The sequence below is a fragment of the Ischnura elegans genome, chromosome X (assembly GCF_921293095.1).
Source record: "Ischnura elegans chromosome X, ioIscEleg1.1, whole genome shotgun sequence".
In the NCBI taxonomy this organism is placed as follows: Eukaryota; Metazoa; Arthropoda; class Insecta; order Odonata; family Coenagrionidae; genus Ischnura; species Ischnura elegans.
Window position 1 is genome coordinate 58,063,710 of NC_060259.1, and position 19,507 is coordinate 58,083,216.

Here is a 19,507-nt window from a genome sequence, read left to right on the forward strand (position 1 = left end):
AGTGAAATTTACAGTTAAATGACGTATTTTCGTTCCACCGGGAGGGAACTCCCAGTGCGCGCGTCGAGTTAGCGTTGGCTGGGAGGACGTATCCCGCCAGCTCGGTCTTTTTTGGCGACGGATTACTCCCTTCAAACTTTTTGCTATTATCTTGAAAGTTACAGCGTATACATAGTGGACCCTGGTAAACATTTTCCTCTCCCTCACATATTTTTACACTTGGGAAATGCAACTTTGTTTACTTAGCATTTTTATGTTGCTTTTAAAGAACAATAAAAAGTTATAGTACCTTTTCACATGATTTATTCAATGCAATAAATAAATAATAAATCGTATTGAATAAATCGTGTGAAAAGGTACCATAACTTTTTATTGTTCAGAATGGATTTTCTCAAGGTAAAGCCAGAAACAATCGAGTTTATTGCTTTTAAAGCATATTTCTACGTATCTTTTGTTATAATGTGACTGCATTTAATTTCAAGGGTAATTTGACAATGTATTCCTCTGAAAATATATAATGTATTACGAGGGGTTACATGGAAGATGGGACTTTCTAGTACCAATATTGGCCAATAAAGACGAATTATTATTATTATCTATCAAATTTGAAAAATTTCCTCAGTATTATCTCAAATGCAATTTTTACATTTGAGAAATAAGCAGCTGTTTCCAAGGTCTACTCTATATGCTATTTAAGTTTCAAAGTGATATCGTTAGTTTTAAACGAGTAATCCGCCACCATTAAAGGCAAAATGTGACCGGTTGATGAGGAGGGACTTGTAAGTGGTAAAAACATTCGTAGCATACCTGGATTGAGTCACGGCCCGACTCACTCCTTCCCTTATTCAATCTGAAGGTTGTTAGGATCGGTGAGGGTATAGCTCACCTCGAACTAAGCCGAAGGTGTGTTTCTTTTCATTGTTGACTTTCACATATTAGGGGAAGCGGGATCATTTCTTTTCCCTGGACTATTCTAGGATTCATGTTCTATATCTCTTTTTGTTTATAACTGATAACTTCAGGCTTTACTTTGTGAAACTTCTCCATATTGGAAATAAAGGAGTAAAACTTGGTCAGATTCACTATAATATTAATATGGCCACGAACCGGGTTTCGTAACGTAGTTACATCTTCAGGTGACTGATCTTACATGCATATTTTATCTATATTGAATCATGCATGCATCTTATTATCACAAATATAAGATGCATGTAAGATCAGTCACCTGAAGATGTAACTACGTTACGAAACCCGGGTCGTGCCCATATTAATATAATAGTGAACCTGACAAAGTCTTACTCCTTTATTTCTCTTTATGCTGTTCGAAGATGCGAGAACCTCTTTGATGGAATGTTGTCGCTGAGTTTTCAAAAATCTGTTCTCTCTTTAAAAATGAACCCTAGGATATAAGTATTTTATTTTTGAAAGGATCTGTTTTTGTAGAAAAAATGGGCAGAATTGAAAATAAATTCTTCGTAAATGGAAAATATTCTAATGAATTTGCGATACTCATTAGTTTTCACAGTATGCTGATGAATTTACCATGAAGATTGACGAACTTGCGGACTCGGAGTGTTAGTTCAGAACGGATTTCCCGAATCCGGTACAAACCTTTCGAGTTTCGAATTCGGCCCTCCTGGATTTTTTTCGTTCTTATTCAGGGGTTCTTCAGTCTCGGTTCACGAAATCCTATTGAGAGTTCCTCTAGCACATGTGATAACCTGTCTAAAATGTCATTTTCTCGGGCATTGTGGGGAATATAAAAACACTGATCCCTGATATATTTTATATTAATAAATATGTTACGTAAGAAGTTCGTTGTGATGATTCACGATTTTAATAAAAGGAATGAAACGGGACCAGATTTTTGTAATCACCTAAATTCAGAATCTTTCCTATGAATTGATGTCCGCGTTAGTATATTGTCGTTTGGCGTCATTGCATATGCGTTACCAGCGGTGGGCGGGTAGTTAAATTCCTACTTGACTTACCGAAAGGTATTTCGAATTTATAGGATTTCACTAAAGCACCGCCGCTTTTGAGCCCAATCGACGGCAGGTCCTCACAGTGGGAAACCAATTCATAATCCCTCAGCTGAATTATAGCTCTTGCATAGTGAAGGCAGAATAAGCTGCAGTTATCGAAAATAACCTCGGCCGTATTGGGAGAAATGCAGTTAATTCAATAGGCTGACTGCTATCTTGGCTATTGGATTGATCTGGTTCCAATCTTGGAGGTCTTTGGGAATGTTCATAAGTAAAAATACGACCTGTGCGTTTCACTTGAGTAACCTCTTAAGTGCAGAGTCATGTCCTTCGATTGTGACGCTCAATTGCAGATATCTTGCCGCATTTCGTTGAAATTAAGCTTACTACGGTATTAGTGTTATTTTCACTCTCTAGTTTTGCTCGTAATGTTCATCAAATTCATCCCCTAGCATGTCCATCACCCACCGTATTCCTTTTAGAGGTAATATTAATCCATATAGATAGCAATCCTTGCTTGTTTTAGAAATTTATCGATACTTTGAATTCATTCCCTTCGCAAAATGAATTTACAATTTCAATGGATCGATTAGGTGCTCGGATTTTAAGATAATGTCGGGATTGGGCGGAAATAAAACGGAATCACATAGTAAAGAACTATTTCTAGTGAATGGTTTGGTGTTTTGCTGAAGTTTTTCTCTTTTTTGCCGTAAAAGGATTTCCTAAGTTATCAAGGAAGTATGAATTCATCGTTGCCTCGGTGCCCCGATGACATCAGAGCTTTGAGTTATTAATGAAACAAGTTTTTCCAACAGTCGTAAAAATGTAACATTTCGTAAATAATGGGTGAAATTTGGGCTATTAATAATTGTAAACATTCATAACAATTTCCTGAAATATCTTCTTTGGGTCTATGCATGGAGAACTTTTTTTAATTGTTCAGTGACTGTCTGTATGTTGAAATTTTTAGTCTCCTACAACAACCGTGGCTTTTTATTATTAAAAGTGTATCAAACAGCGGTAAACATGTTAACTTTCCTAAATTAATGAGTGAATCAGAGTTGTTATCCCATAGGCAGCCAGCGACAGATTTTTGAATCATCATTTAGAATTTGTAAGTGTCAATGCTGTATCTTTTACCCGTAATTTTCAGGAGGTGAAACTTATTATTTCGGTAACTGAGGGAGGATTAGAAGAATTGGAAATGATATTGGGCGAATTTTTTTCTTATATCCAGAAATTTTATTTTTACAACCTCAAGAGCTTTGAGCATGGAGATTCAGAATGCCGAAACTTGAGGAAATATAACATTCCAGCACGCTCGCAAAAGAATTTCCCAGAGTCAATTTAAGACATAAATTCCCCGAATGCTCAACAAACATTTTTAAGAAATAGGAACGAATGAGTGAAACTGCTTCTAGCTCTAGTGGCACCAACTGATACGGATGCTTACCTTTGGTGATTTCACATTTTTTAATCATTAGGCGTTTCCTCACCAAACCATGTACAATGTCGTCATAAAAATTCTTTCTGTGCAGAAAAACATCAAGAATATCGACCGTCATAACTTGGATGTGAATCCCACCATGTGCTGTACTTTTTGGTGTACCCCATGTTTTCTGCGTGCTCTAAATCACACTTTTTTGTTACATCATATGACGTTAGTGTTATCCTCATTACGAGGTCCCTCCGGCACATTTATTGTCAACTTCTGACACGGTCTGTTTCCTCAGTCGCGAACCTCGCTCAAGGGTGCGGGCCTGTCCGAGTAAAACCGTTACCAAAGAAACTCTCTGGCCGGAGGGCAACCGCAGCAGCCAGTGGCCATGTCCCCCTTCTGGCCAGCAGGAAGATTGCCCGCCGCCGTGGGAACTAAAGGATTGGACGGCGAAGGAGCCAGCAGTTGGGGAGTGGTACTGCTAGTGTGACTTAGATGACGGTTCATGAATCAGAGACTCTTTGAGGTCACTTTACTCCCTAATCGTCAGCGCCAATGAAAGATGGTTCATTTAGTCTCGTAAGGACGCTTTTAGAGTCCTGATTATAATTTGAGGTAAAATTAGGTATATTAGTTACGTATCTATAAAAATATCTCGTAAAAAATATAGTATTTTTACTCCACGTAGCTATGCAAATTGAAAGTAATATCTCTAGGCAGGAAAAAGATAGTTCATTTACCTCATAGGTACTCTTTTAGCGTCCAGATTATAATTTGAGGCAAAATTTGGTGCATTAGATACGCATTCATGAAAATATCTCGCGAAAAATATAGTATTTTTGCCTCACGCAGCATGCCAATTGAAGGTCGGATTTGTGGGCCGGAAAGAGTAAGCAATATGTTTGTAAACGAGAAAGACTTACAGAGTTTTACTTCTTCTTTTAACCGCCGGTTCATGACTCAATCCCTGAGTCGAACTAATTTTACTACCTTTAGTAAGGCTGGCTCATTTTGAGAGGTCACAATATTCCCGCTCAGCCGATCAAGCTTTTTGGGCTTTATTTTCCAGCATATTAACTTTTGAAATTTTATCATCTTAAAATTTCCAGGGTACATAAAGTACACCTTCGTCAATTATCATCTGCATCTGGAGCATGAAAATTTTACATCAGACACAATATTGAGTTAAAATTTAACATTTAAGATCAAGGCGATTCTTAATGATAGGTGTTTTTTTAATACTGAACGTAATTAATCCGATCGATTTTCATTGCGTTTGGTTGATTCCTTTTGACTGTAAACATAATCGGAATATTGAAATAAACACTTGCAGTTCATGGGAAAATTTCATATCATCACGCTTGGATCTTCGGATTTTATAAAATCGGAATAGATATTTTTGAAGTTTAAATTTCGTGTTCTCACTACAAAGGTTCGTCTTGTTTTCGGAATGAACCAATTCCGAACGCATTGCCAACCACTCGAAACCAACCGTTCATAATAATGACAGCCGGTCGTAATACTTCTGATCATTCTTTAACACATCCCACGATTGCTCCTCTCCCTTTACCTAAACATTTGGAGACGAATGCTTGAGTCATATATGAAAGAGATTTTCTAGGTTCCATCTAAAAACTATTTACTGCACTACACGACGTATTTAGATGCTTTCATATCATACAAAATAATGAATGGAAAGAAAATGACGACAAACAAAGTTGTTTTAGTGGCGCCAGCATAATGTCTTTCAATTATTTCCACCACATCTCTACGTGAGAAGCTGAATGAACCAGTTTTGTCATATCGAACGGTTTCAGGGGTAATTTTGTGAAAATTTGCCTTGGTGCAAATAAATGGAAGAAAACTTGCTTATTTCACACACTTAATGAATATTAATTATAACAAGACCTGGGTTTCAGTACTTAAAATTTATAATCCTGAAATTTTAGGGGCAAATGAAGTATTAATTTTTCAATTATCAACTGCGTCTTGAAAATGAAAGTATAACAACAGACACTGAGTTAAAATTTTTAATTTAAATTACAGGTTGTATCATCTTCAGGTGTAATCAAGGAGTTTCAGTCCAATATGTGCTCTAAGGGTGAGGGCTCCATTTCCACCTCATATTTCCATCCACTTCCGCCTCCTTTCAGTAGTATGTATTAAATTGAAACTGTAATTTAACGTGAAGATGATACGACCCAAATATGAAATTTTAAGGGTGCTGGCGAAAGGATCCTTCACTTACCCCTCATATTGCCCCCCTCTTTCACCTCTTATGGGTATATATTGGATTGGATCAGTAATTTAACCTGAGGATGACACGACCCGATTCTCAAATATGAAATTTGAAGGGTTTAGACAAAAGGACCCTCCTTTTCCATCTCCCAATGCCCTCCACTTCCGCCTCGCAAACCCGGGTCGTGTTATAATTGAAATTTATTATGTGGAAGCGCAAGATTCTTTTATGCAACCAGGCCTCGGTGGCGCTGGGGTTATGTCCCCATCTGTCAATCTAAAGGTTACGAGTTTGAATCCCGCTTGGGTGGATTTACCACAGTCCAGGACATGGATGTATGTGATTATGAAACAAGTAAATTGTAATAAAGGACTATCTAGTTCAAATTCGCTTGTAAGAAAGGCGAAATTGCTTTGTTATTATAGCCACTTTCATTTGATAGCTTAAGTTTTAAGCAAGCAATACGCTAAGAAATCAGACTGATCGTGAGCGGCGGTGATGCGTCCGTTTAGGGAGAGACCAGGAGTCGACGACGCGTCCAAGTTTGGCAAGCATGTAGGGTGTTGAGAGTGACGGATCGAGCCATGTTCGCGCGGCGTAATCTGCAGGAAGTATTTATAAATTTCCCTCGTGGACTTCATCGGAGCACCTCTCCACGGACAGGTGACGTGCCCGGCGAGGGGAGGGCGCTCAAGGGTCAGGGCGTGAGGTTGAGCGTCACGACTTCACACCCTTTTCGGCGTTACGGCGCGCTCGTGTCACATGCGGAATGAAATTTCCGTCTTCCGGAGGAGATGAGCCACCCTCGGCGTGAGGCTTTCCACCTCAGCGCCTCGATTGACTATTCAAGAGAGGCAGCCAACGCCAAGGGGGCATTTTTGTCCGGGGTGTGTGGTTGAATTGATTAATTTTTAAAAGGTCAGTTGATTTTTGTCGATGCCCTGAGATAACCAAATGAAGCAAGTGGACATTATAGGTTTATAATGTACTTAAAATAAATTATGCCGACTCATTTAATATAGGGATTAGTGTTCGCGAAAAAATTAAATACTTCAATACTAATTTTTAAATAAGGGTGCCATGTCGCTTCAAATGGTTGGAGAAATATTAAGGATTGAATGTATCAGGTAGTGATTTTCAAAATTTTGAAGTAACTGTAAAAGAGGAGACAAAATTGATGTTGGTATTAGTTTGTGTTGATTATTGGGAAATTGGTTTTTGGATGTAGAAGGTGGATAATTAATATTTCAACATCCTATGACGCCTATAAACAACATAAAAACAACCTTCATAAAATATTTGCAGTAACGAATCAGATGCTCGCATCGTAGAGAATTTTTCAAAATATTCACTGTGGAGCCAGTTTTCAAGTCTTAAAGGTGCTAAGGCAGTGAATTGAGATCGATATCCACGGAGTATTGAAACTATCGTGAAAATGTAAAGTAGGAACTACAATGTTGCCCTTTCAGCCGTGTATTTGCCTCGATCACAAGAATATCATAATCGGTCAGTAAACCGATCCACGTCCTACCGCTCAAAATTCCATCTTATGGCTACCTAGTTTAAAACCTAAGAAAATTGTTATTTTATTGATGTAATTTATAGTTTCTACCTAAAAACGCGTGATTTTCTTTGCTGCTTAAAAGAGCTCATACTTAATCGGACAAAATGATTATTTTTGTGTTACCGACCCCTAACTTTAAGCTTACATTCGCCCCTCACATTAACCACATATACACCAAAGCAATAACTCTAGTTGGACTTTTATTCAGATTTATAGAAATACAGAGTCCTTTATCTCGGATGATTTCTTCCGCTCATTGATTATTTTTCGCCCATATAATCCTTAGCTTGTCCCTCAAATCTCAAAACTCTTAATAGGTCTCTTAATTTTTTTATTAACGCCGCGAAATATCGTAACCCTTCCCTCCGTAATCTCACTTCTGATGATCTCCTCTCTCAACTTGCCATAGTTCCCTTAAAACGACGACGTACACTCGGTGACCTCAGGTTTTTCCAGCTAATCATGAATGGCCACTTCAGGTCTAACGGCATTCTCTCAATGTTCTCCCTCCTGTTGATATCACAACATGAATTTCATCATGTGCAACCGACATCAGGAAACTTCCTCTTTAAATCCCTCTTTCTTTCTTCGCCCTTCCTAAATTACAAATGAGCGGATGGTGCGTTCATACAAGTGAATGTAAAAGATCTTATGTACTGTTTCTGGATTAAATGCAAATAAATAAATAAAATAAATAACCATGGGTATCTCAGCATTATCGAGGGTCACCTTCACTGATCTCTTGAGTTCTTTACCCTTTTTTATTGTTATAGGGATAATCGGCAAGCTGGGTAGGTGAAGAAAAAAATCAGGGTTTATGAATTGAAGGACGAATAGTAGGCCTAGCTGAAGAAGGAAATCCAAGACGAGAAGGGGGACAGGTCGGGTTGGAATAAGTTAAATTTTCCATATAAACTTCTCTTAATAGGTTTACCTGTAATGTTATGTTATCTTTAACATCGCAAGCGAGGTATACTGAAGATATACGTGGTAACCGGAGGAAATCAGATTTTCTTATAAAAAAATTGACGACTCCCAAAAACGACCGAAGTGGAAACCCTAAGCAGTACTGTACACTAGTCGCCTCACCGGTCATATCCCTTGCTGTCTTTTTGTCGCGGCATCATAATGACACGCGGTGGATCATATCTTGTCGCAATCGCATGGTGAAAGGTTCAGCAGCACGGTCCGTGACCACAGCTGAAGACATCTGGGACGCACAATATTCCCTTTCGTCTGTCGTAATTCTTTTCCGATCTTGAGTTACTCGGGCCATGAGTGTGATCAAATTTAGCGCACTCCGCCGAGCTGTCAACGTCGGGCGAGACAGTCCGTGCACAGCCAGTCTGGGGAACGAACACGAGCCCCATCACTCCGAGACGGGTGTCTTCGGAGCAAAGCGGGTTCGGAAGACGGGAAGAAAGAGACGGAGGCAGATATATATACGTATTTTGGAGCATCCGGCCTCGCACCGTGAGATTATCTCACGAGAGCGCGAGGCAAGGGAACCGGGAGAAAAATAAAAGGGAAGGAAGCCCACTGGGTTCTTTCTTTCTGCCCGTCGCGTGGTTAGTCTTTGGACTGCTCGTCTTGCGGATGCGTGTTCCTTCCCCGATTGTAAGGGCAGCGGAAGTGTGGTGACGGCGGGCCCTCCGATGAAGGGTAGACCCGGGGGTGCGGCGAGTTGAACGCACGGACACAAATGGCCGCGGACGGTTGCATAATCAGCGTCGGAGACTTCAACGGCCGCCGGGTGTGGGCACTCCTCCGCTGACGGTCCCCCGCGGTGAAGCCCTGCCAGCGGCTCCCCCGTCGCGTGTGTAGTGAGGTTTTTCAGCGTCTCCCGTGTCCTCGTTGCAACACCTCTGCGGAACAACTTACCCTGGTCATAGAGTTGGTCCAGCTAGTGGCGGAAGATCTCTGCGAGATCCTCCAGTCCATCTCGACGGCTCACAACCATATTCAGGAGTTGCCAATATTCTTTCTCTCATCTGTAGAACCCTTTTGCTGGACCTTTTTTTAGGCTCGACCGGTGGTGGAGGGCAAACTTTCGAGTTAATCAACGGCTCAAAGTGGTCTCTCATCTTGTGTTTCCTGAGGAATTGTGGATATATTTGTTCTCAAATCTGAAGAACCCCTTTTCCGGCTCTTAGTTTGGACTCTTTCGGGAGTGGAGGACTTGCTTTGAGTAAACCAATATCTCTCTCACTAATAATTTATCCTCTTATCTCGTGTGCGGTGAGAACTTCTGAGTTAAGGTGCCCCCTTCAGCAGAACCCTATTGCCGGGCCTTATTTTAGGCCCGGCCGATGGTCGAACACTCGCCATTGATTCGACCAACGTCTCTCTTGGGTCCCTTATTACGTGTGCCGTGTTGTATTTTGTGCATTCATTCCACATTTTAGCGAATATCATTTGCGTACGCCATTGTCTACGCTCCCGGCGAAGTATTCCCCGGCGGCTCTCTGAAGCCGCATATTTTATCACGCGCGGACTCCGCCTCGTCGTTCCCCCATCGGTAGATTCCTCATCGTAGTTTCGGGTGTTTCGCTCTGTGGGACGACATGGTGTTGGCCAAGGGCGGTGGTGTGGAGGAGTCCGGCGGTCGTCCCGTGTTGGTTAGGCGGCGGTGGGTGTGGCAGAGGCGGCGGGGGCCGTCCCCAGAGCCGGGTGTCATATTCCCCGAGGCGGATGGCCGGCCAGCGGGCTTGCCGCCCTCGGTCATTCTCAGGGCGATCGAATCGGAGCAGCAGAGGGCCCGGCGGAAGAAGTCTTTGGGCGAACGATTGGCGGTGCCTCGGGGGGCCATCTCGCGGATTTTGGACTGCAAAAGTAAGTCAGAGTAGGAAAATCTAATGGAATGGTTTCTGGTGAACCTACTAGATTACCTATTAAGTTTGTGGGAGTATCATTAGGGTATGGAACAAAATTGAAAGTATGAATAAGTTCCAGCAGTGATGAAATGTAATGATGACGACGAGTTTCATATTTTGTGCATTGTTTGTGCTTTAAATATTATTGATGATTATTTAAGTGGACAAGGAAAATAAATTTTGCCAGTTTTACATGGTCTTTTCAGCCCAAGGAGATTGAAACCTCTTGCTTATGACGACAAAAATTCCTCCTTTAATTGTAATAAGTTTGATAAGAAATTGCCGAAGTGCGAATTGTAAATAATAAAAGGCATTATTTTCTTCATATGATTCATCCTTTGCGAGGAAGTTACATGGATCCGAGTTGAAGTTTATAACTTATGGTTAAAGATTAGTTATGGTTAGGGATGATTTTTCTGTCGAATCTCACTTGCCAGAGCCATTTTCGGATGATGTGAATATACCATATTTGTCACGCGTCCTTAGTGGCTATTTTTTCGTGCTTTGATTGTATTTCAATGGAATATTTTTCTGTGATGAGTGACTCTTACTTAGTGATACCGATTTTTTTACCCGTGACTAGTATTTATGTGCATAAGCCTATAGGTAACGAAAAAGAGCAAGATTTAGTTGTTTAAAAAGTTTTCGCGATGACTACCTGCATTGGTAGTTAAGTCTGTTAAATTATACTCAATAAAAGAGATGAATTAATTTATTCATGGAAATATTAATGTGCTAAAACCTCCTTCTTTAAACAAATTTTTCTGGTTACTGACTAACGCTAAGAAAAAATGATGTAGTGATACGTTTTAAAAAGATTCATGCGTCATCGAATATCTGTGAAAAAGTAACTCAATTTTTAATTTTATGATGTAAAAGTTCTATGATATCATTCCAATTCCCATTTAAAATATCCTCTGTCCGCGTTCAGACGTTCAGACCTTAGATGGAAGAATCATTTACAAGACAGGGAGGTATTGATTCACTTGTGATTGTCAAGTCGAGGTTTGAAACGTTGGGGAAAATGAACGCGCTCGCTTGGCCGAAATCCGAGGAGACCCAATTAAACATGAAAAAACCCCACCGAGGAAGCAGTTCTTCACCATGACCTGGGGTGGAACTGGGATTTCGTGAATCTGCGCCGAATACTTTTAACAATTAGGCTACCAAAGCCTCCAATGCCGATGTAGACTATGGAAAGCATTCAAATATTGATCAGCCTAAATATCGCTGCTATACAAAATATTATCAATCGGGAAAATATTCAAATTTCCATTAATTTCTAATGTACTCATATGCCTTCTTTGTGGAGGTTTTGGCAAAATGAGTAGACAACCAAATTCCTGGATTCAATTGGGGAATTGGTATGTCATATTTTGTAGAGCTTAAGTATGTATTGAAGTCAAGCTGAACTATTGGTTTTTTAAGGGTAGGGTATTTCAGGGGACATTTTTAATGGTAGCAGGCGTATTGGGATTCTCAAATATAAAATACGAGATCGTGCGGCAAAAACGGCCTCAATAATTTGATTTAATTGAAAAGCATACTTTTCTATCGCTAAGAAGTCCAGCACAGCCTTTATAACATGGTACTGTAAAACGTTAGCGACATACTAATGAAGTGCAAGGATACTCCAGGAAAGGAATTGCCTCCCTGCCCTGAGTGTTTGGTACTCACGCTTGCGGTTTAATCTGGTGTGACTTCAGTCTCATCCATCGAAACCAACCTTCAGATTGAAAATTAAGTGAGTGATAATAACGGAAATGATTTGATTCAGTGAAGTGCTTAAAATTGAAAATGTCCGTTTCAGTATTTGAAAAATGTGTCCATTAATAAAATAGTATTATGATGCTTTTAGTGTCATCATGTAAATCTTTTTTTAATTCCTATGGTAATTTTTTGAAACTTTCGTGGTTATATAGTTTTGCTCATGAAAAGAGTTAATCGTGACAAGAGAAAGTTATTCCTGATAATTAAACAATAAACAATCCCGAAAATATTTTCGGATGAATAGTTTTCTTAGCGAATATACGAAACATAGTTCGCAACGCCAGAGGTGATTTCCTGAAACGTGCGAAATTTGAATGTTTGCTCATTAGAAAAATCTCTGGTACGGTTTATTATTTCTGAAAATTAATTAGCAAAGAGGCCCGCGAAAGTTTTGGGACGAGCATTTTTCACGGAAAACGGTCATATAACCCGTGCCGCCTATAACATGTATAGTGGGTGATGTCTCTGTCTCATTTTCGCACGTCGTCAGGTGCTGAGGCAGGAAAAAATACCGCAATGTTGAACTACCTGTGAGCGTCTTTCATGGAGTTGAATCTCACACCGCTAAATATAAAAAAAAATCCTAAGCGTTCGCCGAGAGTGCACGAGTCGCGCGTGGAATTCATGGAAAGAGCGTGGAAAAAAATTTTAAAAAACCGAGCGAGGTTTTACAGTTTAAAGATTGTCCAATTAACGGTCAGCGGTCTGAGCTTGTTCCATCCAATTAATCACTCCGTGGGGTGTTTATAATTTTGCTCCTCCTTTTCTTTCGTCTCTTGCCCGCTCGCAAAGGATTTTTACTCCCTCGGCTAGGGAAAGAATGCCTTTGAGTTGTCTTCCGGTGTGAGTTAGGAGAGTCGGTGGTTTTCCTCGCTTGCACGTGGAAAGCGGAAGGGAATAGTCCATGCATTCTCTCCCATTCTCGTCTCGCCCGATAATAGCATGCGAGTGCGCTTTCCGCCGTCTCCGCACGATTTCTGCTCCCTCAACGAACCCGCGAGCACCTGCCGGCTGTAATAATTGCCTTTATGAACGACTCTGCGAAGCAGCCTCAAACAACACAGAAGCTCTTTTTCGTTCCTCTTATTTCCCGCCTCGAGGTGGCGCGGGATCCTCTAGAGTTCGGAAAAAAAACTTGGCTTCGCAAATTCGCATGAATGTATCCACTCGACAGTCGCAGTTGATTTTGATGGCATTTTCTAGCGAAGTAGACTATATTTTTACTCACCTTATTTTGGAACTCTCTTCTGTCGTATATCAAGATGTCTTCATCCGTGCAATAATTTAAGGCGAAAGCATGATCGAAAAGTCATCATCTAGTCGGCGGAAAACATTGGAATTTTTTCATTCGCTGCGCAGGGTGTAAACACTGCTCTTCACTTGTTCCATTGCTTCACTTGTGCCATTCACTTGCTCTCAGTGAATAAATAAACATTCATAAGGAACGCGTCACAACTCCAGAACCACTAGCGGCAGTGTAACTGAAGATGCCTGCTTCTATTGGTCTGGGAAAAATCAAATTATGCTATTTGCCAATTCAGCAAGAGAAGCAGCACCCGTAGCATAAGAATTATACATTCTCTATTGTTACATCCGGGTAGCCTTCTTTCGAGAGAAAATGCTGTCGAGAAATCGAAGTTTATGGACTTACAATAACTTGTACGAAATTCATTATCTTAGAACCAAAGATTAGTAGTGTAGGGTTATTGAACGATTATCTGTGGAGTGAGTGTTTTGGATTTAGTAATAGAGGCCTGCCACCATTGTGTTGAAGGAATTTCTCACCGATTGAAACTTCTACACAGTGGTTGTACTGTTCATATTAATAAAATACTTCAATTATTACACAGGCCAACAAAAAAATTTTGTTTGAAAACTTTTTTATTTTAATAGCTAATCTTTATAGATTTTTATGTGCCAAATCCAAACCTGGCCTTAGTTTTTTTGTATCACCCATAGTTTCCAAGCAATATGTATTTAATATTTAGTGTCATACCCCTAGCTTTTTTGCGATGAATCGCTTGCTGAACTTCTCGGTGAAGTACCATCAGTAATCCCCCATTATTTTCGTTCATTAGACCTAATTTTTCAATTTTATTATAACTATAAAAAGCTGTTAAATGCTAAACATATTGCTTGATTTGATAAATTTAACTGTAAAATGTGAATAAATGGTGGGTGATACAACTTTAAAACTATTACATTTGGATTCAGCAGCTTTAAAAACTTAAGAATCAGGTATTTTCAGTAAAAACGTTTTTTCATTGTTGGCCTGTGTTATTAGAAACAGGGTGTTCATTAAACCCTAAAGTATCATAAGGTAATTATTGGGCAGTAAATGATTTTTTCAAACTTTAGTCACATGCTTCTTGCATGGATGTTCACTTAGAACGGATGTGGGTATTGGCGAATGATATCAGACGATGAGAAGAGGTTAATTTTCCGCTCTATGGTGAATACACGCTGACACGCTGAGTAGGAAACGTTAAACAACGCTTCAATGTCTATTGCAGTTGGTAGACCAAGGTTTAATGTACCATTGCCTCTTATGTTTTCTAAATGTAATTGGAGTCAAAGCACGTAATCAAACAAACGCTGTCATCTTGAAATTTTTGAATAAAGTGCAGTGAATCACTATCAATAATCTTCTACATTTCAGTTTTAAAATATTATTATGCTACTCGTAACACGGAAAACGTTTAACTCTTGACGGCGCCGGCAGGAAAGGGTTTTTAAAAATTTCCTCGTATTGGTCCTGAGATGCTCCTGATTGTTTATAAAAGCTGACTTTGTATTCCCTGAAAATTTCAAGATATTAGCATAAGATTTAAACTATTGTAGTAAGAAGTTTTTAAACAGAGACAGAATATGACTGGTCAAGCGGAACGGTTCGATAAGAAGTGGCTATCGCTGGCTCTCACTGTATCTTGTACACCTCCGTCTGATAGGACAATTTACGGTTGACCCCTTGGCGCCTCTCGTTAAGAGTAATGGCGAGAAATGCCTCTCCAGACTCCTTCATTTCCAAAGCGATCCCACAATTACGGGATTAGGCTGCCGTCATGGCGCGAATGACTCCAGTTTGGGACCGCCTTCCCTCTTACGAAATAACAATTTACTCGCATTAAATCGCCGTAATACGTGACAGGAGCTAACAACCTCCATTTTACGGCCTCTCGATTTCCTTTTACCTGAACATTGTGACTAATATCCGTTTCCGATGTGCGTTTTCTGTTCTCGACCTTTGTGTTTACAGGCCAAGGTGCGCTTGGCTCGGCGACAATTTGAAAAGTGCGAAATAGCTTGAAAGCCCTGTTATTTTTCGAGATCTTTTCATCCCTATATGGATGGCGTTGTATTTTCATTTGCTCGCTAATTATATTTTGCATATTTATCACCATTTGAATGGGAAGGAGCGATCTTACCCAAAATGCCAGCCTGACTAATGTGTGATGCGCGAAAGCAGTTATGGTCAATTTTAGAAAGTTATTCCTGTAAGTACGGATACTTTAAGTACGTACGAAAACCGTGAATGCCTAAATGCAGGTCTAGAAAAGGGGAATTTGTAGATTTTTTTCTTTCTGATTTGAAGAGCTCAGGTAGATGCTCAGCTGTAACAGGTTGTTTGGAGCTTATTTTCGATTAAATTTCTCATAATGCCGAAGTTAGCAAGTTCAATTCTTTCCAATTGGAATCATGTAACGTATTGGACGACATTTAACGCTTAGAGTGGCGGGTAGCGCTATCGCGCTCCATCTTTCTCTCGCGAAAAGTGCCAGGAGCGCGATAGCCTTCCTCCAGCAATGTCACTCTTAGGTGCTGATAGTTCACTAATAATTTATAATTCAATATTCATTTTATTTTAACATTAAATGTTTTCATTAAATTATAAAAATTAACTCATATTACCAAAAAAATCTTGAAATTATACATTAGAAGGTGAAACCACATGTAATAAAAATTTCCCAAAGTTTTTAAATGTATACCTTTAGTTGTTTTTGAGACCTTATTTTTTCTAGCCTACTGCAAAATCTGAAAAACATGCCCCGGCACTTTTAGCATAGTACCTAGAAAATCGGTTGACACTGAAAGGGTTCAACAAATTGGCATGAGCCACATGTAGGAAAATATTGTTAGGATCAGATTGATCAGTATAACAAGAATCACAGTCAGGAAAGAATAAAAGTTATACAGCTATAGCGTCAGGGTCTGAAATCGTTCAGTTATTCAATTCCTCTCGTACCTTTACCCAAAGTTTGGTTTGTATTGGTGAGGGTAGAGGACATCCCGGACTGAGTCACAGCTTCTGCAAAATTTCTCTCGTCCCTTTCCTTCGGCCACAAGAACATCGAGGATATATGTTGATTGCCTTTGTGCCTATGGCCTGTTTGCCTGCCCTGTGGCCTGACTCTACTGTATTAGCTCTCCTTGGAATAACTTGAGATATTAAAATTTCGCACCGCCTTTCACAATAGCTTTCTCTTGAGGCTTTTCCCTAATTTTTTATATCCATGTTCCAACGTAGTCAAAATGCAGTGGCCATATGCTTACGTCGTGGAGTTACCTAACTGGGTAGCATTCATTGATCTTTTTCGTCTATATTTGTGAAAAATACACCGAAGATATTGTGATACCTTATTGCCTCAGCTTAGGTCCTAATTACAAGGCTTATAGTTGTTTGATAATTAGGAAATGAAGATAGAGAGTCCTTGAAAGAGAAATGTTGGTTTTTATTATATCGGAGAAGTACTCTATTTCTTCTTAATTTGCATTGGTGGCGGAGAGTTCTGAAACATTAAAATGCTAATTTATGTAAGTCTAAACTGAAAAAATATAGGATTTCGTATATAAGTTCTTGCAAATGGATATCGGTCTACCGAGGTACTGAGCCAAGTAAAGAGCTCGCTAGCTTCTAGCTTAGTATTGTGAAGATCTATCTAGAAGTAGAGATGGAAGGATGGTTTTCCTACCGTTGCAGCTGATAAAATGACTGACTAAGGTCAAGATTAAGAACATTTGAGTATATGTTGCAGCGTGGGAACTTTCCAGGCTCCATCCACCTCCTCTCTCGGAGATTATACAACCAAGATAATGGAGGGAAGAAATCGTCCCGACTCTAAGGTTTATGCATGAGTGTGTCCGCTTCTCAGCTGTTGATCATATAAACATGAGGTGGAACACATTGATCTTGTCGTGTGGATTTGTTGTTTCCTCCAGCTTTATCCAGAAAATAGTGTTACTCGAGTCATCATTTCCTTTAGTTTTCTCCACTCATGATTGAGGTACCGTAATTTTAATATGTACGCCTTTGACAGTATTTTTGCATTTTTCAAAATTGTGTTGGTTGCCTTATAATCCATTGAATTTTGTACTTTGAATAGTTGAGTCCGCAAGTATGTACTTAAAGCTTGATGTATAAGTTTTAGATTTTTAAAGTTAAGTATACTGTCAAAGAGATGTCCTCCAGTCTCTTTGAAACTGGCCTCGACCGATCTTTTGCTGCTAGTCAGTGGCTAGCCGTATGCTGTCTACAAAAAACCGGGAATTTGCTGCTGTCACGTGTACTGAGCTATCGCACAAAAGCGCGAAAAAAAATCCGCCTTGCCCGTTTAAGTAATTGATTTTACGGAAGGGTCCTATCAACGGAATATTCTCGTGCTCTGGGCGCAAATCTGGCAATTTAAAATTTGCATAATAACTCTTCCGTTTAACTGTCGTACCTTGGAATGCTTAGTACCGTAGAATACTGCGGTGAAATCAAATTGAGGAAGTTATTCAAAGATTGTTTAAAAAAATAATTTTGCAACTCGCTCAATCTTAGGACAAACGTTGAAGAGATTATCGACAATTTTTTATAGTTTTATTTGTGTAAATGCTAGGTTTTAAACAAACATTGAGTTGCGTCTGCAATATGTGAAGATATTTTTAAATCCATAAATGGCGACAAAGAAATTATCGCTGCACATTGGTTCACTTTATAGTTAGATGACATAGCTCACTAGAAGCCATAAACCACTTAATACATTGTACGCCCTTTTTGGTGGAAGAATCCATTTTACTCCGTTTTTCACCTTCTTTCCTTCTAGGACTAATGCAATGATAATGTTAATAATAGTGCTAATAATGTTGATAATAGTACTATTTCTAATAGCATTTTGACTAAAAGTACATGTTCATTTTCGAAGACCTTACACTCTAAGTGCTGTCTTCATACCGCATAATATAGAAGAGTATCTTGAATAATCTCTGAACATTTTCTTTGTAGCATACTCATAAGTTGACATAAAATTGAGTATAATCTACATACTGTTTGTTTTACCATTCAAAATGCCACCTGTTATTTACTGGTACCTCTTGATGACTGGATTTATGTACAGTATCGCTCGAAACACCTATGTATTGAAGCGCTAAAGAACAAGGGAGCGATTTAACTTACTGACTCGATTTTACTCAAATTAATTTTTCGCACACTTTATGTGTTAATCATCAGCCCATATTCTGGTAATTAAATTTTAAGATTGATGGAACACGGCGAGTTCCCACGGCGCATGCAAATTTTTCGTTTACTTTAAATCTCGTAGCCATCAATTATCTCTCGCGAAAGCCAATTAGGAGGAGCCGAGTGTTTGTTATGCACGAGGTCATAACAGGAAAAAATAATCTATCGGCTCCCTGAGTAAATGTGGGAGGGTGGTGGAAGGTGTGTTTACAAGCGGTCGGAACGGTATTCATGGCGAGGCAAGTTCGCAGACGGGACAAGTTGTACTCTGGGTCACACTGCCATGGGAGAGAAGGCTCTTGATGATCACATTAATGCCAATGGAGTAGTTGGGAGTTGTGAGAAAAGGTGTTAAAACTGGAATTAATTCTTTGCTTCTGCAGAACTGTCGATCCTCGGAAGGTTACATAAAAGCCGACGCGCAACGGGTTGAAATAGGAGAATGCTGGACAAAACCCCAATTTCCGCTCTTTTCTATTTTGACCCGGGAATGAGAAATTCACTATAAAATACCAATTTAAAGAAAACTTAATTTTACATCTTTTCATTTTAGTATATTAAATCTCTACCGTTCATCAAAAATGTTTTGAATTCCTCAATGTGCGGTTTTTACGAGATATTTAAAATGCTGCTACGCGGGCGATGGAATATCGTAAAGAGTTAGTTCGTGTTAATGATGCATATTAATTAACTGCATGACGTTTAGGCAAATAATTTAAAAAAAAACTCTATTTCATTAAATTGTTATTTAATTGCATTGAAACTATTTTTTCATTGAAAGCTAAGCAATGTGTATGAGAAAATATTTTCGCTGCGTGCCACTCCTGGGATATTTGCTCATGGTTCTAGATAAAAGTCTATTTTATAAGATGGAGGAGAAAAATCTTGAACCTAATCACAGCCTCGTGACGAGCACTTGAAAGGTTGGGGATGTAGTGTGTTGAGGAAGGCACGTTGCCTATTGTTCGCAGCCGTTGCCGCAATGCACGAGGTTTTTCGGTTCCGTTATGACACGCCCGCTTTCATTTGACTGATTCCGATTGAGGGAAAAAAAGCCTCGTCTGGTCCCTGCACGAAAAAGACCGCTACAACCCATCCTCCTCATTTCCTTTTATTTGTTGCGGAATCGTGACTGTTTT

At 39.6% G+C, this 19,507-nt stretch overlaps 1 protein-coding gene across 2 annotated transcripts in view; it reads left to right on the top strand.

Annotated features, from left to right (window-relative positions):
* The window catches only part of LOC124170937 (calpain-1 catalytic subunit-like), a 221,077-nt gene that overhangs the window by 57,461 nt on the left and 144,109 nt on the right, over positions 1 to 19,507 (top strand). Inside the window, exon 1 of one of the 2 annotated variants that reach the window (XM_046550007.1) lies at positions 9,776 to 10,058. The exons of the other annotated variant lie outside the window; for it this stretch is intronic. Within the exon in view, the coding sequence (XP_046405963.1) occupies positions 9,791 to 10,058 (268 nt within the window). The 5' untranslated portion in view covers positions 9,776 to 9,790. Of the gene's footprint in view, positions 1 to 9,775; positions 10,059 to 19,507 lie in introns of those variants that run through there. 2 annotated transcript variants of the gene reach the window in all.